This window comes from Seriola aureovittata, chromosome 14 (assembly GCF_021018895.1).
Source record: "Seriola aureovittata isolate HTS-2021-v1 ecotype China chromosome 14, ASM2101889v1, whole genome shotgun sequence".
In the NCBI taxonomy this organism is placed as follows: Eukaryota; Metazoa; Chordata; class Actinopteri; order Carangiformes; family Carangidae; genus Seriola; species Seriola aureovittata.
Genome location: NC_079377.1, coordinates 11,343,818 through 11,362,414, shown reverse-complemented (window position 1 = coordinate 11,362,414; position 18,597 = coordinate 11,343,818). Strand labels below are relative to the sequence as shown.

At 40.6% G+C, this 18,597-nt stretch overlaps 2 protein-coding genes across 2 annotated transcripts in view; one reads left to right on the top strand and one right to left on the bottom strand.

Moving 5' to 3' along the window:
• Positions 1–1,756: 1,756 nt before the first annotated feature.
• On the top strand, positions 1,757–12,541 carry phf3 (PHD finger protein 3). Its single transcript, XM_056394876.1, has 16 exons — positions 1,757–2,039; positions 3,253–3,503; positions 4,149–4,265; positions 4,367–5,693; positions 6,078–6,354; positions 6,732–6,783; positions 7,674–7,779; positions 7,915–8,071; positions 8,181–8,297; positions 8,541–8,663; positions 8,766–8,910; positions 9,032–9,209; positions 9,297–9,444; positions 9,538–9,627; positions 9,826–10,021; positions 10,111–12,541. Exons 2-16 carry the CDS (start codon positions 3,269–3,271, stop codon positions 11,829–11,831), a joined length of 4,989 nt encoding a protein of 1,662 aa, XP_056250851.1. The 5' UTR covers positions 1,757–2,039; positions 3,253–3,268; the 3' UTR covers positions 11,832–12,541.
• eys (eyes shut homolog) overlaps positions 11,986–18,597 on the bottom strand; it is a 154,322-nt gene continuing 147,710 nt past the window's right edge. The window contains exons 48-51 of the mRNA XM_056394875.1: positions 18,390–18,564; positions 17,965–18,137; positions 17,693–17,854; positions 11,986–14,131 (exon numbers count right to left, since the gene is read on the bottom strand). Coding sequence (XP_056250850.1) covers positions 12,942–14,131; positions 17,693–17,854; positions 17,965–18,137; positions 18,390–18,564 — 1,700 coding nt within the window. The 3' untranslated portion in view covers positions 11,986–12,941. The remainder of the gene's footprint in view (positions 14,132–17,692; positions 17,855–17,964; positions 18,138–18,389; positions 18,565–18,597) is intronic.

Genomic DNA, 18,597 nt, shown 5'->3' with positions numbered 1-18,597 from the left:
ATTACAGACAGTGTTATAAACTGCAACAAAGTAGCTAAATTGAACTTGTCTACATGGAGTAAATTAATTTTCAGGCTTATAAGGATCAAGAGTAAAAATACGTACCTTTTGGCCATTATACTTCTTGCAGCTTCCAGCTTGGAGTACAGCAGAGTAGTCACTTAGCTGTTTCTCTATGGGCCTAGTCTAAGCCTACATATTGGTCTACACATACCTTTTACAGACTGGACATCATTTAACAATATGTCATTTTAAACTTCCCTGGGTGAGTGGGCTCTTGTGGCATCAGAACATCCTACAAAGAACATCCTGAGTTACCCAGTTAGCCTCTGGGAGCTTGACCCCCCCTGAAACTCCTAAATCACCCATGGAGCCTGGATTGTTTGGGTGTAGCCCTGAGCTGGAGTGGGTGAATAACGTGAGGCTATATCATCCGCATATCTGAACCAGTGGCTCTGTGCTGTGCCTCTGAGAGTGTTCACAGCATTTTTGGTTGTGTTCAACTTTTAAATCCCATTCATAGTTTTTACACAATGACAGTTCCAGTTTTACGAATATTTTTGGACCTTTTCATATTTTAACACTGGTGTGTATGTGGCGGAATGTTCACAGCTAGAGTGAGTGACATCACAGTTAGAGTGGGGAGAAACTTTTTAAATAGTGTAAAAATTTTCTCTTTAACTCGCCCTCATTTCCACAAATTTCACTCTTCACACATAATGTTTTACCAGAATGTAGGTAGATTTCTCTTCTTTCACAAAATGTGATAATCAAAACAGCTATTTACAGAATTTGAACTATGACTTTCAAAGCAGCAAGAGTACTATCCAACTGCCTCAATCACTTTAATATAAACTGAGAACAGAAAATCAGGAGGAAAACAGGAAGCAGGGCATTTTTAAATCACTGCACATGTTACATTTTTCACACCACAGACAAATATTTTATATCACTGCGTTCAGCAGAGTCTATTGTCTCAGAAAATATAAAGTTTTAGGGGAAAGTAATTATGATCTTTTACTGGTAAGCCTGAGTTCTTTCAACTGAATCAATGTCTCACTCAATAGAAACTAAGCAATTAAAATCACCATGGCAACCTGAGTGTAGTGGGGCACAAAGCTGATTCATATCAGCTGATTAGAAGACTTCTCTGATTTCTGTGGTTATTATACACTTGACTGACATTTCTGTTAAAGTCCTGCTACAGACTGTTGCAACGTTACATACAAAACACATGGATTTACACACATTTCCAGAGTTTTCACTAGAAATATGTTTTAGTATAATTTTAGACAGATGACATTTGGCAGTTAATTTCATACACACAACCAAAAACATACACACAACCACAAACATACACACACACACACAAATCTATTTATCTCTAATGTAGTCTCTATTTCAATTGATTTTCCCAAAGTTAACCAAATTAAATGATAGTCATGGTGAGGATATTATAAATACACACAATGTCGATTAAAAAATCTATTTTTCTAGTAGCCAGTCTCAGCTTTTCCAGAGGCCAGATATCCCATCGTAATTCTTCAGAAATTCCATAGTCTAGATCATATTATTATCAGATTTCATGGAGTTAATTGTACCTGTTTACCTTTGTGTGATTTCTAATGTTTTAACTACAACCTGCTTTTCTTCTATTTTTCTTTCAGATGGATGATGGGAGGAGAAGAGGAAAGGAGTGGAGTGGAGAGGAGGAGAGGGGGAGGAGAGGGGGAGGAGAGGAAGCTGTGAATCCGAAGCAAGCGTCAGACAACATAGTTTGCTGTTGAAGAAAGTTAACCGGTCTTAAATCTTGTTTACAAAGCATAAAGACTGACAAGCTAACTGCTGTACAGTGTTGTGTCTGTGCTATCAGCTGCCATGCTACCTGTAAACACAAGCCACGTGACAAGCGGCGCTGCCTGTCAGGGGCTTTGCAGCACCAGGGGCGAATGACGGCTGAGTTAGAGGAAGTTACTGGGACCAGCTGTGCTAGTATGTAACCTTACGCGAATTGGATACGGCATTGCAGCAAGAAAGGGGTAAGAGTTTTATATATGTGGACCCAGATATTTCTAAATATCCCAGCTGCAAGCGTAGTAACAGCTGCATGTGGGCGTTCTCGCCTAGCAGCTCTCAGGCTACAAACAAACTTGGTATCCAGGGCCTATGCTAACGCGACTTAGCAAGCCTGAATGACAGATTTAGCATCGAGCTGTACGACTAAATATTTACATTTCTTGTGCAACATATGTTCGCTTTCCCGGTACACACGTTTATTGACGCAAATGCCTTTTACAGTGATACTGCTGGAGTTTAATACAGTGAGTTATCTTGGGTGGTAACTTCCACCATAAGTTACCGTTAGCTTGCTAGCTGTACCTTATCAACGCGTTCTGCAGCGGGTTGTTGTCACGTTAGCATGCTAACTAGCAAACATCTCACTGGCAGAACCTGGCAATACATACTCGGTGTTTCACATGGACATTATGATTTATTAGGTGATATTAAACCAATACGCGTAAATATCCACACCAGTCTGTTTGAGATTCAAGTAGGTAATATTTTTGTTTATGCACTGCTCAGTTCTGGCCTGCTCCAGTTGTGCAGTTGTACTTGATTTAAAAACGGTAACTAGCAGTTCATTTTACGTTAGTCTCACTCTTTGAAGATCCTCTAAGTTGGTTATAGGAATAGTTTCCTTTCACTTATTTAAAGATACGTCAGCTTATCGACAGTGCACAATTTTGGGCAATGTAAATATTGACGACCCACGGAAATGGCAAAAAAAAAAAAAAAAAAAGAAGCTAGCGACGTTGGCTCAACGTAGCAGGATAGCAAACAGTGTAGCATAAACTATTGATGGAGGCAACCCAGAGGCGAAGTTTTAAGCTGACTGTCACTGTATATGCAACAACTTTAAAATGTATCTAACGTATTGTAATGTCTCTGATGTAACACTGATCCATTACGGACAGTACACAAGTACTTACAACTTTGTTATACTGTTTGATTGCCAGTAGTTATATGGAGAAGTTGTCTCAAACTAGTTTGGCCTTTGAAAACGGTTAATATTTGATTAGATCCTCACTGGCCTGCTTATATTAGACCATGATGTCCAACTGAGCCTATTCAGATATATTCTCTGGTGCTGGGATAGGTGTCTGGAAGAATTATTAACATCATTTTATTTAAACAAAATGAGTCACCTGACACCTGCTTTCCCTGCACTCTGTCTGTGTTGTTCTGATGCAGGAAGGCAGCAGCATTCATGGATATTGTGGACACCTTTAACCATTTAATACCCAGTGACCAGTTGGATGACTCCCTGATAATAGGACAGAATTTGGAATGTGAAGCCAGTAATGAGTTTGGTACAGGACTCCGACTGGAAGATTCACTGAAGAACATGCTCAGTGACAAAGATCCCATGTTTGGATGTGCAAGCTCTCAGTTCAATCTGTTGGACAATGAGGACTCCACTTTTCAGGTTACTGGCTCCACAGGTATGTCAACAGACAAAATAGATGGTAAAAATGGCTAAATGTAGATTGGTACTGACATTACCAATGATTAAAAGCTGACTAACATAAGCTACTACCAAGAGTTCACATGGCTGCTTCATAATAAAAGCCTTTCAGAATTAACCTGAAAACTTTGTAGAGGAAGTTTTAAGTCTACACTAATAACTTGCTAACATAATTTATTAATCATCAGCACCTTTTACCTTGCTCTGGTTTTGCTCAGTTGTGATTTTTAGGCAGTTGATGAAACAAAACACTTAGGCAGGTTTCCTTATATGGTGACATGTAGGGAAAATCCTCTGTGTCAACATCTGTTTGTACTGTCAGATATCACATTCCAGCAGTGTTTTATTTGAGTGCATGAGATCAAAAGTCATGAAACTAAATGGTTCTTACTGAAAATGTTTTGGAAAGCTGTATGGATACAGAAACTGAGGAAAATTGAATTGTGGTTTAATTGTGTTTTCTTTGTTTTAATTTCTTTTCATTTTATTATATTTTAAGAGACAATATACAGTGATACAATGTTATTGCAAATGTACCACACATTTGTTAGTAGATTATTTGCACCTCATATTGATTCACAGGGAAATAAACTACATTTATTTATTTTGCTGTCGTTGGCAGGTCTTGATGATAGTTCAGCACCCGCAGGTCTCAGCAGTGAACTGACAGCTGCAGAGTCCACACAAGTTAAGCGACCCGTTGGCAGGCAGAAGAAACGTCCACATAATTTAGTACACGGTAAGTTGGTCCTTGTTTACATTTCTGTTTCCAATATGAAATCTTTAAATTACAGATGGTGTAACACATTTTCTATCTTTCCCTTCTTCTTGTTGAAACAGAATATAGTGGTGGTCCACAACCTGCTAACACATCCACAAACACCATGCCCCGAGGACGACCAGGAAGGAAACCAGCCAACAGGCTGCAGAAGTCATTTCTCATTGAGAAAGGAGTTAAAGGCGCCCAACTAAAGAAAGAATTAACTCTGGGAGGGCGTATCAATGTCAAAGATCTTGATGGTGGATTATGGTTGAATCCTACAGTTGTATTGAAACGATTGACAGTCACAATCGGGGGATTCAGGATTGAGTTGCTTCCAGGACCCTCTTATACACAAAGCATTGATACAAGCCAGGCTGCATGCTTTGAAGATGGTATTTCATATGGTGGGGACATAGGGTTTGCCATGTTGCCGGGTGATGCTGTCAATGTACAGAATCCCATACCTGAGAATGTGGCGGAAATGGATGTTGTTGAGAAGAGCTCTGCTGATGATGCAGCCCTTGGGCTGGGCCCATATGTGAATCCTAATGATGTGCAGACCTCTAATGGGACATTAGTAGGGAGCCCCTGCACACAAGAGACAAAGCTTGACAATCAGAGCGATTCTGGGATACAAAAGCCAGTCAGTAAAGGAAAAGATGACATCAAACAGCCACAAAGCAATGAGAACAACAGAACTACTGTTAGTGAGACTGACGTTAAAGAAAAGCAACAGATTGTGGCCAAAAATATACTTAAGTCTAAGCAAGGACTGACCTCTGTCAAGAATAAGGACTTGGTTTCATGTAAACCAAGCAATGTGATCAAGGAACATAAAGTATCCCAAACCACGCCATCGAAAACCATCCAAAGAGGTGACCAGCACAAAATGAAATCTCTAAAGGAAAAGAAAGACATTGCACCAATGAAAAGGCCTGCAGAAAACACCCAAAGTGAGCATGCTACTAAAGTGCAAAAGATACAGGGCACAGGAGATAGTAAAGTAAAGCCAAAATTACCAAGTTCACCTAGCTCAGTAATGAAGAAGAGCCCAACATCCTTCAACCGTGTTAGTGAACAGCAGTCTCCAATCAAACATACTCCTCCTCAGAATAGCTCCAAACCTCAGACTGCCCAACCAGCCCACAGTCGTCCAAGCCATACGTTAAAGATGCCTGAAGAAGGCGGGCAGGAAAAGGCCAAGCTGAAAAAGCCAGAAAAGATCCTTCAAAGACAGAAAAGTAAAAATGCGAGAAGCATTTCTGTGGATGAGCCGCAGCTGTTTATTCCAGATAACGCTCCTGTTGTGAAGAAGGAAACAGCTGAGGAGCAACCTGCTAACAGTGACACTGCATGGGATGGAAACAACTGTTGTGGCTTGTGCAAGAAACACCACAATAACACGTAAGTATTGCTCTTCACCTAAATAAAGATGAGTATTGTTCAATATAAAAGGCATATTGTTATTTTGTTACTCAGACAGTGTATGTTGTAGATTTAACTTTAGGTGACAAGGTGATAGTAACTAAACAACATTGAATTGTTGATAGTTCTACATTTACCAGCATAGCATGCAATATTTGAGTGGTGAGAGCTCATGAACCACAATATTTGCATGATTATATAACAACCTGACTGCCTCATGCGCTGTTGTGTGGTTAAAATGAGCAGATGTTTGGTTAAACAAAAAGGAATTTAAGTTTTTTTTTTTTCGATGTCAGATTGTACTCTAGTGCTCAGAATGCTCATTTACAAACACACTTTTAACAATAGTGCTACTATGTCTAGGTTCATGGTAGGCTGCGGTCGCTGTGACGACTGGTTCCATGGCGACTGCGTTGGTCTCGACCTAACGAAAGTACGTGAAATGGAGGAGGAGGACCAGATGTACGTGTGCTTGAAGTGCTGTGAGGAGGAAAGCAAAAAGGTGGAGCCTGAGCTCCCGAGTGCAGCCAAACCCGAAGTACCAGCAAAGACTGAGGTACAGGATCATAAGATGCCTCCCAAGCCCAGACCAGGACCTTCCCAGACACTCACATCAGGGGGGGTCAGACCAGTAAGAAAGGTAAGCAGTGGCACCGTGAGTTCTTGAAATAGAAATGTTTGGTCATGCATTGAAAAGTTAATCTTTCACATAGAACAGAAATTGTATTTTTCCCCCAGCTAATTCATCCTTTGATATTAATCATAGCCAGTGTTACCACTACACAAAGGTTTGTTTACTTTTTGCTTTTACTTTGCAGGAGGTTTGCATGGTGTATTCACCAAAGTTTAGTACATTTTCCCGCATATAAAACTCACCCTGATTTAATTATCTTTTAACATTTGGTTGGGAGGTTATAATATTTGATGTTACCTTTTTCACATTTTGCTGATATATTCTTTGACTTTAAATATGAATCATATGACTAATGTTCTTTTTGCACTTCTCTCTTAAAATAGGATCCTGACAGAAGGCAGTCCACAGATGTCAGAGATGCAACTCATAAAACAGGTATGTTATTACAGTCTTGTAAACAAGATGAAATGAAGACAGTAACTACAACATAGGGTGTTTTTTTTTTTTTTTTTTAATGAAAACTTTATTAAGTTTCAGCACCAAATATGATCAAGACTTTAAATAATGGTCGTTACTTAGATACACGAGAAAATACTGGAAAATAAGTATGTGAACTTCACCTTTGAAGTGTTCTGAAACCAAATATAATGCTGGAATGTTACAACTACCCATATACTAGTGACAGGTGAATTTTCATTGCAATGTGGTGGTACATGTGGTGTTAGCATGTTGCGAGTGTAGAAATACAGATGAAAGGTTGTGTATATTTATAATGATACAGGCAGATTTTTTTCATAATCTCCCCAGAAATTCAGTCTCCCAACTCAATGTTTATGTTTCAAAAACTCATCAAAGCTCACAGTTGAGTTCGAAGTGAGTGGGGACATGTCTGGAGTCACAAATACTGTGTTATAAAAAAAACAAAAAAAACAAAAAGGGGAATGTGTGTGTAGGGTAAGCGACTCTTAAAATAGCTGCACACAGTTTTGTTGTGTTGCTTCTGTTATTCTTTGTTTCCATATTGGGAAGCCAATGTCAGTGTCATCTTGCTGCCTAATACAGTTTGTCTACATACCGTTGTGGTCAGATTTGCTAACTGAAGGTAATCTACAACTACATCTACAACTTTACTGCTTTGTTCAATGCAGAACGAAAGGGTAAAAATCTCATTATCCTTTCTTTGATATTGGGTAACAGCTTAAGTTGCAACCATTTTTCATATCAGCTGTCAGTGTGTCACAGTTTTGCAACATATAATTTTGTAATCCTTGTTGCCACAAATTTTTCTCATCTGCTCACTAGATATTATCACTCTGTCCTCACAGGCTTTCAAAGAAGTAAGACCTTATCTTCAGCTTCAAAGAAACCTGTGTCTGTGGAGGCAATCAGGCGAAGTGTGCGTGATTCTCTGAAAGAAATCCTTATACAGAGGTAAGTATTTCATGAGTTAAAAGTAATAAAAAATGATGAGTATATGCTGAAATTGACATTGCATTTAAAAGTGTTTTAGTCAAAGAACTTGACAAACAATTACCTAAGTGCAACAAATGTGATACTGCATTTTAGGTTGAAGGAGTCCGATTTGAACATCTCAGTGGAGAGAGCCTCTGAAGTTGCCAAGAAGACGGAGAGAGAGCTTTTTCACTTGTATAAAGATACTGACAACAAGTACAAGAACAAGTATAGAAGCTTAATGTTTAACCTCAAAGATACTAAAAATAATGTAAGTACCATTTTAAATCAGACATGATCCAAGTGTCTTGGCATTGTATTTCAGTTTGAATAAAAATGTGGTTCCATTTGCTAATCTTTATTTTATTTGTATTTTTTAGGTCCTCTTTAAGAGGGTTCTCAAAGGGGAAATTTCTCCTGGTAACCTAATTCGAATGAGTCCTGAGGAACTGGCCTCGAAAGAATTGGCTGCTTGGCGGCAGAGGGAGAACCGACATGTAAGTAATACTTACAAGTGTTTGCTGTAATTTCTTACTGAAGTTATTGCATAAACTCACCCTGATGATGCACAGTAATTCATGTAATAGTTCACAATAAGTGTGATATAAAAGTCAGCAGGTAGTATTAACATAATATTTTGAAATTCTGTCCTTTATTTATTTGTTTTTACAGATGGTTGTATTTTGGAAAGCAAAACTTTGAGTAGCTCTCTAAAAAGCAATAAATTCTTCCTTTTACAGACAATTGAGATGATTGAGAAAGAACAAAGAGAAGCAGAAAGACGGCCCATCACTAAGATCACACACAAGGGTGAAATTGAAATTGAAAGCCAAGAGCCAGTGAAAGCACCAGAGCCTGTAGAGGTAAGGGACAGGTCAAATATTACTCAATACTGTATTATTTATATACAAGTAAAAGAGGGTGACGTGTCTACTTGTGTTTCTTTTTTTTACCCCTGTCCTCAGCTGGAGCCTCCTCCAACAGTGGCAGAAGTCTCAGCAGAACCTCCAAAAACCCCAGAGAAGAAAGCAGAGAGTACCAAGAAGGAGAAAGACACTACCAAGCAGCACAAGTCTCACTTATTTGACCTAAACTGTAAAATTTGCACAGGTAAACCCTGACATAAGCAACAATCCTCATCTTAGCTAAGAAACTCTGTCTTAAGCAAAACATTTTTCTCAATATATCACTATCTTTAGTTACAGACTAGTTACCTTTTTGCTTCTGTAAGGTCGTATGGCGCCCCCGGTGGAGGAGGCACCCACCAAAGTGGTCAAAGTAGCTACTACAGTTGTTAGGAGGCAGTCCACCAAAACAGAAGAAACAACCCCGCCTGCAATTGACGATGACCTGCACCTCACTGTTTTAGAGGAGAGCTTTAGAAACGCTCAGTCCGGTTATGAAGGAAGGTGAGCAATAATTTGTGACACTCTGTGTGGTTCTTGTGTCTAAGTTGTTTTTGCAAGATGGCTACATTGCTAATATACTTTTCACAGGTCAGATCATGTAGCAGGAAGAGATGATGAAGCCGCTTTCCTTTCCAACCTGAAATCCCTGTGGCGAGGATTCATTCACATGCACTCTGTGGCAAAGCTTGTGACAAACGCTTTCCCAGTATCAGGCGTTTTGGATAACTTAACTGAGGTAAAGTGGACACAACTGAGCATATTTTAAGTTTTAATAGCTGTTGAAAGGTACTGTCAGTAAGGTTGTTTTTGTTTTTGTTGTTTTAAATAGGACCTTCCAGACAGCATTCAAGTTGGCGGGAGGATCAGTCCACAGACGGTGTGGGACTACTTGGAGAAGATTCGGGCAAGTGGAACAAAAGTGAGTTTTTTTTGGCAGCTTTCCTTCTTAAAATGATCATGTAGCCTATAGCACAGTTCAGTCATAAAAAACAATCATGCACAATTACATACAGTTCATTGCGATCAAAAGCAGCTCACACTTTGCTCAGGCATTGTTCTTCTTTACTTGTACATGGGTGGAAGATTTTACTGACACATGCTTTTTCTGTTATTAAAGGAGGTGTGCCTGATTCGCTTCTCCCCTGAGACAGATGAAGATGAGATCTCCTATACTCTTCTGTATGCCTACTTCAGCAGTCGTAGGCGTTTTGGGGTGGTGTCCAATAACCTGAAACAAGTGAAGGACATGTATCTCATTCCTTTGGGTGCCACTGAAAAAGTTCCACATCAGCTTGTTCCCTTTGATGGGCCAGGTAACCTGAACGCTGCATGTGTTTTCACATTAGTAAATTACACAAACATTTCTGATCTTTCAAAGTTAATTAATCTTGTAATTTGACAGGCTTAGAAAACAACCGTGCCAACCTTCTCCTCGGACTCATAATTCGCCAGAGATCGAAAAAGGATTTCCTTCCTGTGGACATGAATGAAACTGCGAGGATTATCCCTGAGATCAAGCCCATCACTGTTTCCACTAAAGAAACCAGAGCAACAGAGGAGGATGAGAAATTTTTCCTCTCTTCCTTGACTACTACGCACAAAAAGGAGAAGGACAAACCACTTAACACTACTGAAGATGTTGATGAGCCAGTTACAGAGGCTTTTGAAGAACCATCTGCATCAGAGGAGACCAACAATCAGGAACTGCAAAAACCACTGCGCTTTCTTCCAGGTGTGTTAGTAGGCTGGGGTGGGGAGTTGCCACCTCTGCCAGATGTTGGAGGAAAACCTGCAACAACAGCAGACACCCAACCACCTCTGAAAACAGAGGCATCAACTGGAAACTCAAAAAGTCCAACAGCTGCTGCGCCACGAGAGCGTTTTGTCATCAAGAAGAAAGAGGTTAAACCTGCCAAAACTGAACCGGAGCTCTCCAGCCTGACTGATACATCTACTGCTAACAACTCATCAGGAAAAGATGCTGCAGTGGTGACCCATGGTGCGCACATCTCTCTGAAAGATAAGCCTCCAGATGTATCGACTGAAGTGTTCCTGGCAAGCTTGTCAACAGCTCCAAGTGGGACTGAAACTAGCAGTGCTGCCACTGCAAACAAAGGCGATGCTGGCCTTTTGTCTGAAACTGAAAAAGGAACGTCTGAAGGGAATTCTTTGTCACAATCAAAATCCCAGGCTGCTTCAGATCACACAAACAGCTCAAAACCTCCTTTAAGTGGAATATTGAAAAAATCCTCAGCATATTCTAGTGTGACTGACGATAAAACAACGGTGCTACAAAAGGATAAAGCCAGCCACCCAGCTGCTTCAAGTCCTAAACCTGTTCCTGTGCTGAGCAGCAGTAGAAATGATCCAGTTACACCATTTCACCAAGGATATTTACAGCTTTCTCAGGCTAAGAACAAGCCTGAGGGACAAAACCAAAGTGCTGTTCAGTCGTTTCCTAGTGAAAAGGAAGATCCTGGCATGTCCCAGACTGGTGCTGCATTAACTCCAACTTTATATCCTGCAGTGCAGGGACCACAAGCAGCACCAGCTTTCCCAGCATACAACAGTGCAGCACCGTTCCCTCTGCAACAGCAACAGCCTCAGGTACTTGGCAGCTATGACTACCCAAGTGGCCCTCCTCCTAACACTTTCCCCACCCCAAACACCCAGGATCAGAATCATAGTACGCCATGGCCTCAGGATAGCACTTCACATGCTCTTCCTGGGCTTCAGAATTACTCTCAGTCATCTGAGCAACTTCCAACCCTGGCCAAAGACTACAAGCGTCTGGAGGAGCGATACAGCGACCCATGGGAAAGGCCACGTAACACAGAGGACAGAGATCACCACGGGAGGCAAGGCCACCACAGGGACTCCCACCATGGGAAAAAGAGCCGACATCACGACCGGGAGCGGGAGAAAAAGCATGATCGCAGCCATGACGACAAGCACAGAGAGAGGAGCAGGCACCACGGACACTCAGACGACCGTTACGGTGAGAAGAGGAAAGAGAGGCACCACAGCGATGACCACAGCAGCCGTCACAGGGACAGACACAGACACAGACGGGACTCTGATTATGAGAATGGACGGAGAAGTTCAAAAGACAGTTACTCATAATTACGTTGCTTTTATTTTGCTTTTTAAGCCCTGCTAGCGAGCATTCAGGGCTCTGAGAGGGACTGTTAGCTTGCTGGTCACTAAGCTGGTTCGAACCACTTCAGCTATGTTGGCTGCTAGTGTGTGTTTGTTGTTTTATACACCGGTCTGCAGCTTATATGCCATTTCCTTTATTGAAGTTCCATTTTATGTTATTGACAGTACAGTCAAAATGAGATATCATTTCAGTTGGGACTGTGACGATTATCATGGATTCTTTTCAGACCAAGAAGAACTCGGTATTGGAACATTTTCAAATTTTTAACCTTTTATTGTCCTGTTCATATTGAGCTGCTGTACTGACTACAAATGATCAGTGAGCGTTTTCACAGTCTCATAACTTACAACACATGTGTGGACCATTTGGTGAGAAGTTTAAGTTCAAACATTTGGAATGAATGTAACAGAAAACATTTAACTGAGGATGGATCTAAACAGCAGCTTTGCTTTCATCTGAACTGAATTTCTTTTAAATTGCTTAAATATTTTATAAACTTACTTCCTTTTGAAAAAGTATGTACATTTTGGCTTGTAATATACATTAGAGATGAAGTGTGCCTTTGCACTGTGTGTTTATGTACAGTTCGTAATAAAGCTAATCCTTTTTTATTGTTGATTATAAAAACTTCTCACGTCTTTGTATTAAAGGTAAAAACCACTTGGATACTGGATTCAAATTGTACTATTACAATGATTTTAGACAGTAAAGTTGTTATCTAAAAAAACACTAGTGTTTGCCAAGGAATCAGACATAAAGGACTTGAATTCATGTTATTTGATTGTTGAAATTTGTCCTTTTACAGAGTTCTGATTCAGACAATGTACCCATATGAGTAAAATCTCCACAACCCATAAAAAAGTAAAATGAAACCTGAGCTATGAAGTGTTGAGGAAGCATGTTGTAAAATATAGTTTAGTGTGAACTTTCTCTTAAAAAACTGGAACCTAATTTTTGCCAAGTGGTACACAAGTCTCCTTACAGACAAGTGTGTAGCACTACCAGGGCATTATAAAACACCATAGAAGCTTTTTTTCCAGGTATTGTAAATGCAGGGAGTTACATCTTCACCACTATTCATTTCCCTCATGAACATTAAAACCTTCACTATTTTTGAGAAACAGCACTGGTTTGGTATCTTCAAACAAATGAACATTTTTAAGATTTCCTTCAAAGCCCTTTGAAAACAACCCAGAAGTGACAACCGATATGTTTCTGTGTAATTCGAACCCTCCAAAATAAAGTTGACCCCCATAGTTTAAGGCCACATAGCGCTCAAATGGGTCCACATCTTCAAAAAGGATTCTGGTACTATTCAGGAACACCTGAATGACAGTGCTGTTTAGTGATAGGGAGACATTATGCCATTTGTTGCAGCACAGTGTAAGATTTCTGAAAGTTAATGGGAGGGAAAGTCTCTCTCCGAGATTGACTGCAATTTTCAGGTGGCCACTCTCGAGTCCAATTGCGAGGTAGTCGTCATCTTCGTGCTCTGCCTTTCCCATCCACATGATCAGACTCGCATTTGAGCTTGTGCGGAAGCTGAAAGAAACCTGTGTGTATTTTAAATTTCTCACGTTGTATCTCGGGTCCCAGTATCTAACAAACGAGTTTCCCACAAACTTTAGTGTGTCTATGGATATTTCTGTGTCACAGTACCTCCCTCCCAGTCCTAAGGGGCACATGCAGCGGTATGAGGTCATATTGAATGGAGCGCACAAGGAGCCGTGTATGCACATGTTGTTTGCACAGCTGACAGACTGGTTGCACACAGAGCCAGTCCATGGTGGTGGGCATATACATGTGAATGAGTGACTCGCTGCCCTGCAGTGACCTCCATTTTGGCACACCTTGTACCCACAGGCCGTCCCATCCCAGTCCCCTATGTTTGCTCCACCTACTGCCCCCACCTCTGTTAACCCAAGCTCTTGACCGTTGACTATAAGTTCTCTTAGCCCGCCAGTGAAGCCCATTGGCTCCCCTTCGGTTGCATCCGTGGAGACGAAACTCAGAGTGGACACACCTCCGACGAAGATGTCTGTAGCGACATCGAGGGTGGTCATCCCTTCAGTCACATTCTCTATAACCTCTTCATTATCCAGACTGAGGAAGCCTTGCTGTCCAATTCGGCCAGCCTTCACCGTGTGCCAGGTCCTGCCGCGCGAGTCCACTCGCCCAACGGACTGCAGCATGTGGGTGCCGTCTCCCAGATTGAACCGCAGCTGGACAAACCCAGATTTCAAGGAGAGGCAGAAAAAGTCTCCTGCAGGAAGAAATAAAACAGCAGTCTAGTAATACAGACTCAGTGCACTTATTTGTACAGTAGAAACTAGTTTCAATGTAACCTGTTCACAGCAATAACAGTTACAAGGACATTGTTTTGGAGAGACACATTACTATATTTTTTTAATGTAATATTTAAACATTGTGAGCAACATGCAAAATTCTGCTCATCTCTATCTTGAAGGCTTTAAAAAATAAAAGCTAATCTACAAGCTGAATATGAAAGACTCTTTCTTCTATAAGCCTCTCAGAGCAGCATGGATTTTCATTTAATGACCCTAAAATCCAGCACAAATTAACTAGTATTTCTTAGATTTAATTATTTTATTTTTTGTTACATGCTTTTCATAGTTTGTTTGATTTTATTTCATTTTACATTTTTTGTCTCTGCATGTTCCAGGTCTCTAATGTTGAAGTAAAGCTGGGGTTTTTGGTTCAGAGTGCAGTGTGTTGTGACCAAATCAATTTTAATAAAAAATTCTATCATTTGAGTAACTGTTAAAGGCGCAACGAGGTAAAACCTTCCAGGATTTCACAAGAAACAAGTTCAAAGAGAAGTCAGATAAAAGAATCCTAATTTGAGTAGCAGAACAAAATTTTTTCTTTTCAGCCTGTCCTGTGAATCATCTTGAGGACCTCCAGATTCATCTTGTGACGTCCAGGTTTGCAACAACTAAACTAGAGGTTTTTTTGTTGTTGTTTTTTGAGCTGAGGCTTTAATTTTGAGACTTTATTAGGTCTCAAAATTCGTACATGTGGTATTTAAATGCTTGCGAGCTGCTTGGACCCCGATAATTGCCGCTAGCAGATATATATATTTTATTTTGGTTTAGTTTCAGGTTTTTGATTTATTACTTTTATTCCTTGTATTTAATGTAAAGCAATTTAAGTAGTTAAGTAGTACATCATAGTTTTGATCTTATTCCATAAATGAGTTTTCAAGCATTTTTCGTATCCAAAAATTCTCAAGAAAATGTATAAAATAAAAGCAAATAAATGAAAATAATACATCACACATTCATTTGTTTTTTATTATTGTTTTATTATTGATTATTGAGCACAGTTCACATTAAGCCCAGATCAGTGACCACCCCATCACCAAGAAAACCCAACAGTTCCCACCATGAGCGAGCACTGCGCGACAGCAGAGAGGAAAAACTCCCTTTTGATGGGAAAAGGGAACCAGACTCAAGGTGGGCAGCCATCTGCCTCGACCGGTTGGGCTGAGAGAGAGAAAGGGAGGGAGAGAGGGGGGAGTAACTCTGTATTCAGTAACTGGATATAGGCGCCCATTCAGGAGGTCTAAAAATGCCATCCCGTCTTCATACTCCAGATCATCGCGTTTTGCTCGATATCTCTTCACTGCATCCTCTAAATGCCAGGCCCAGTCACAAAAACTCTCATAAACTACTGGCCTCGACACCAGTCCCTTCCTTGTACTCCTCTGGTGTCCTTAGTCTCCACTCTTCATCCAGTTCTGAGGTGAAATGCATCCAACTGTTTTCCAGCAATCAGCTGGTGATCAACTGGTCGGCCCAGCAGCTGCAACATAGCTTTCATCCAGTGATATGGACAGTTACCAGGGAAGAGAAGAAGTACATAAATGCCATGACGCAGCCCACTACCCACGTATCAACGGATTCAGACTAAGGGAGGCCCAAGGTCACTTCTGGAGCCCTGCACTTGCCCGCATGAGCATTCCAACCTCCGCTTGGCTCACTGGAAGGGCCGGACCGAAGTCGATCAGCTTGATCCTGAATGGCTGATCCTTGTGGTTAACAAGCATAATATTGCCAGGTTTCAAGTCTGTGTACATGATTCCAATATTCTTCAGGGCACAAAATCAACCAGTAACTGGTGGGTCACAGGCCGAATTTCACTGCCACTCAATGGCTCCCGCTTCCTCTCCTCCATTCGGTCCCAAAGGCTCCTGTCTAGCATTTCGAAGGCCAGACAAGAGAGGTCGTTGAACCTGAAATTCTCCATGAATCTTATAATGTTCTTTTTGTCTGGGTCACAAGCTGTGACTGCGTCTAGCATCCCCACTTCCCTTTGAATAATGTGATCTTTTGATTGCCACCAGTTCTAAATGAATGAATGAATAAATAATATTAAATTATATCAATATATATATTAATGACATTAATATGAAATGTTATATAAATATTACCTATAACAATATATATAATATTAAATTATAAAATAATAGTGATTAATTAATTGATTAATTAATTAATGAGATCATCATTATCTTATTATCATCTTTGCTGCATATCATCCCGTCTGTCTCCCCTGCTACATAAAAGTCTACACACTTTTAAGTCATACCACTGAGTTTGAGCACTTTTAATTTTCCTGTTTACTGGTCCTGTTGTTCTGTCATGTCAAAGTACACAGTAAATGAAGTGAAGAAACAACTTTAAATACTATTTACAGTTTAAACACTTTAACTGTGACTTATGGCTTCATATTATTATCTTTTCTTGTATATATCAAGAAATTATTCCGAATGTTTGATAAATCTGTTATTTGACCTCATGTTTACCGCATCTCAGGACCTGTTGGTGTCACTGCCTGGGGTGTTGTAGACTGTGTACGATGCATTTGGATAAGCCTTGTACTGTGTTGTAGACTGCCATGTCTATTTTGTTTATGCTGTTCCTGTGTAAATAGGGATGGTACTGAGACAGTGCACCTCCCTGTTGCTGTCTATTAACGTTCCCCAATCGATGTGCAGGGGTGCCACATGCTGTCCTCAGTGCTGAAACAGTTTAACACGACTGGCAACCTGTTTTCTTTTTAAGTTCTTCATGAGAAGCTTTACTGACAAAGTGGCCTCACTGCATGTTTTCTTAGATGTAAGACGTGTGTCCCAATCCGACCCATCCCTCAGAGGCTTCAGTCCTGCTTCAGCCAAAATTCAATAGCAATTGGTATTTGTGGTATTTAAATGCTTGCGAGCTGCTTGGACCCCGATAGTTGCCACTGGCGGCATTATTGTTGACATAGTTTTTGGAATGGTCTGTCTGTAAAATGCTGCTAATTAAACAGTTCGACATTTACTAAAATCAGTTTTACTTTGCACATCAGTAGTTATGCCAGTGATGCCAGTTTAGCTACAGTACTAATTTTAAAAACAATTATTTTAATATATTCATTTCCATCTAACATACCTGTGGTATCAATACACAATGATACCAATATGCCAAAAGAACCTCTTTTCAGGTGCATTTTAACATGAAATTGTTAGTTTCATACAATTTTTCCTTTGAATTTATAGAATTATGGAAGGTGCTCAAAAAATTGCATTACATCATCTACACAATGGAGCATATTTGCAGAGTTAAGTGCAAATTTTTTATTATGTACTATTCTTTTGTTATACTGTTGGAAGAAAGAATGATTGGTTTTATCATATAATGTGAGTCATGGTGGCAGGACAGGGAGAGAAAAAACAGTGTTCCAGGTTCTTACACTCTTGCACAGTCAACACAGTATTTTGTCTATTAATGGCCCTAACTATGGAAGTGAATGTCCTCACCTGCTCTTGCACTGAGATGCTGTGCAGTGTAGACCAGGATGCCCTCTGGTGACAACGGCTGGAACTGCAGCTGCAAAGCAGTCCTGTGTCTAATGCTCATAGGTGGGAAAGACATCCATGAAGACAGGTTCCCGCTGAAGAATGGATCACTGATGGTCACAGCTGAACAGGCAAAACAATACAGCGGTTAAATAATTGAATAGCGGCGGTCTTGTCTCATTAAATAAATAAATAACTTATGTGACGGTGCAGTTAGGGCTCAGTGATGCAACCTTGCTCGCAGTAAAGCCCTGCAGTCCCAAGGGGGCACTGGCAGGTATATCCACTTGGGAGAGGGATGCAGGTGGAGCCGTGGGCACACAGAGGAGGGGGACTGTGCTCGACATCACACACAGACACGGTCTCAGAACAGAGTGCTCCCTTCCATCCAAATGGGCACTGGCAACTGCAGACGGACACAGTCAGACGCTGTGAAGAGCTTGTAAACACTGACATTTCCTTTCGCTATACTTGCACTGTGTAACTGATTTTCTGTAGGTTATTGCAGTCTAGTCACAACAGAACACAGAGAGAGAGAGAGAGTTTTTGGGTGCATGCCACTCAATAATAAGGCCAATCATGTGTTATTCATGAGTGGAATCATAAATAATCAGAAAATTAATCCAAATTGTTTTTTTGTCTTTTTCCCTCCACTTACTACACAGATGAGCCGGAGTCCACGCATGTTCCCCCGTTCCTGCAGTGAATATGAACGCACGGCGTGACTCCACATTGACCCACACTGCGCCCGAAGGCTGGATGTCCCGCAGGCTGTCCCAGTACTTGGAACTTTCTGTCTCTTCTTGTGCGAAACTGCACATCAAAAATGCACCCTTCGAAAAGAACAAACACACCGGCAGCCAAAC

Excerpts from the sequence above, each read along its gene's own strand:
- phf3 (XM_056394876.1), top strand. The coding sequence starts at position 3,269 with ATGGATATTGTGGACACCTTTAACCATTTAATACCCAGTGACCAGTTG. Across the intron at positions 8,298-8,540 it reads GGCAGAGGGAGAACCGACAT|ACAATTGAGATGATTGAGAA; the intron begins GTAAGTAATACT and ends TTCCTTTTACAG. Across the intron at positions 9,628-9,825 it reads TTCGGGCAAGTGGAACAAAA|GAGGTGTGCCTGATTCGCTT; the intron begins GTGAGTTTTTTT and ends CTGTTATTAAAG.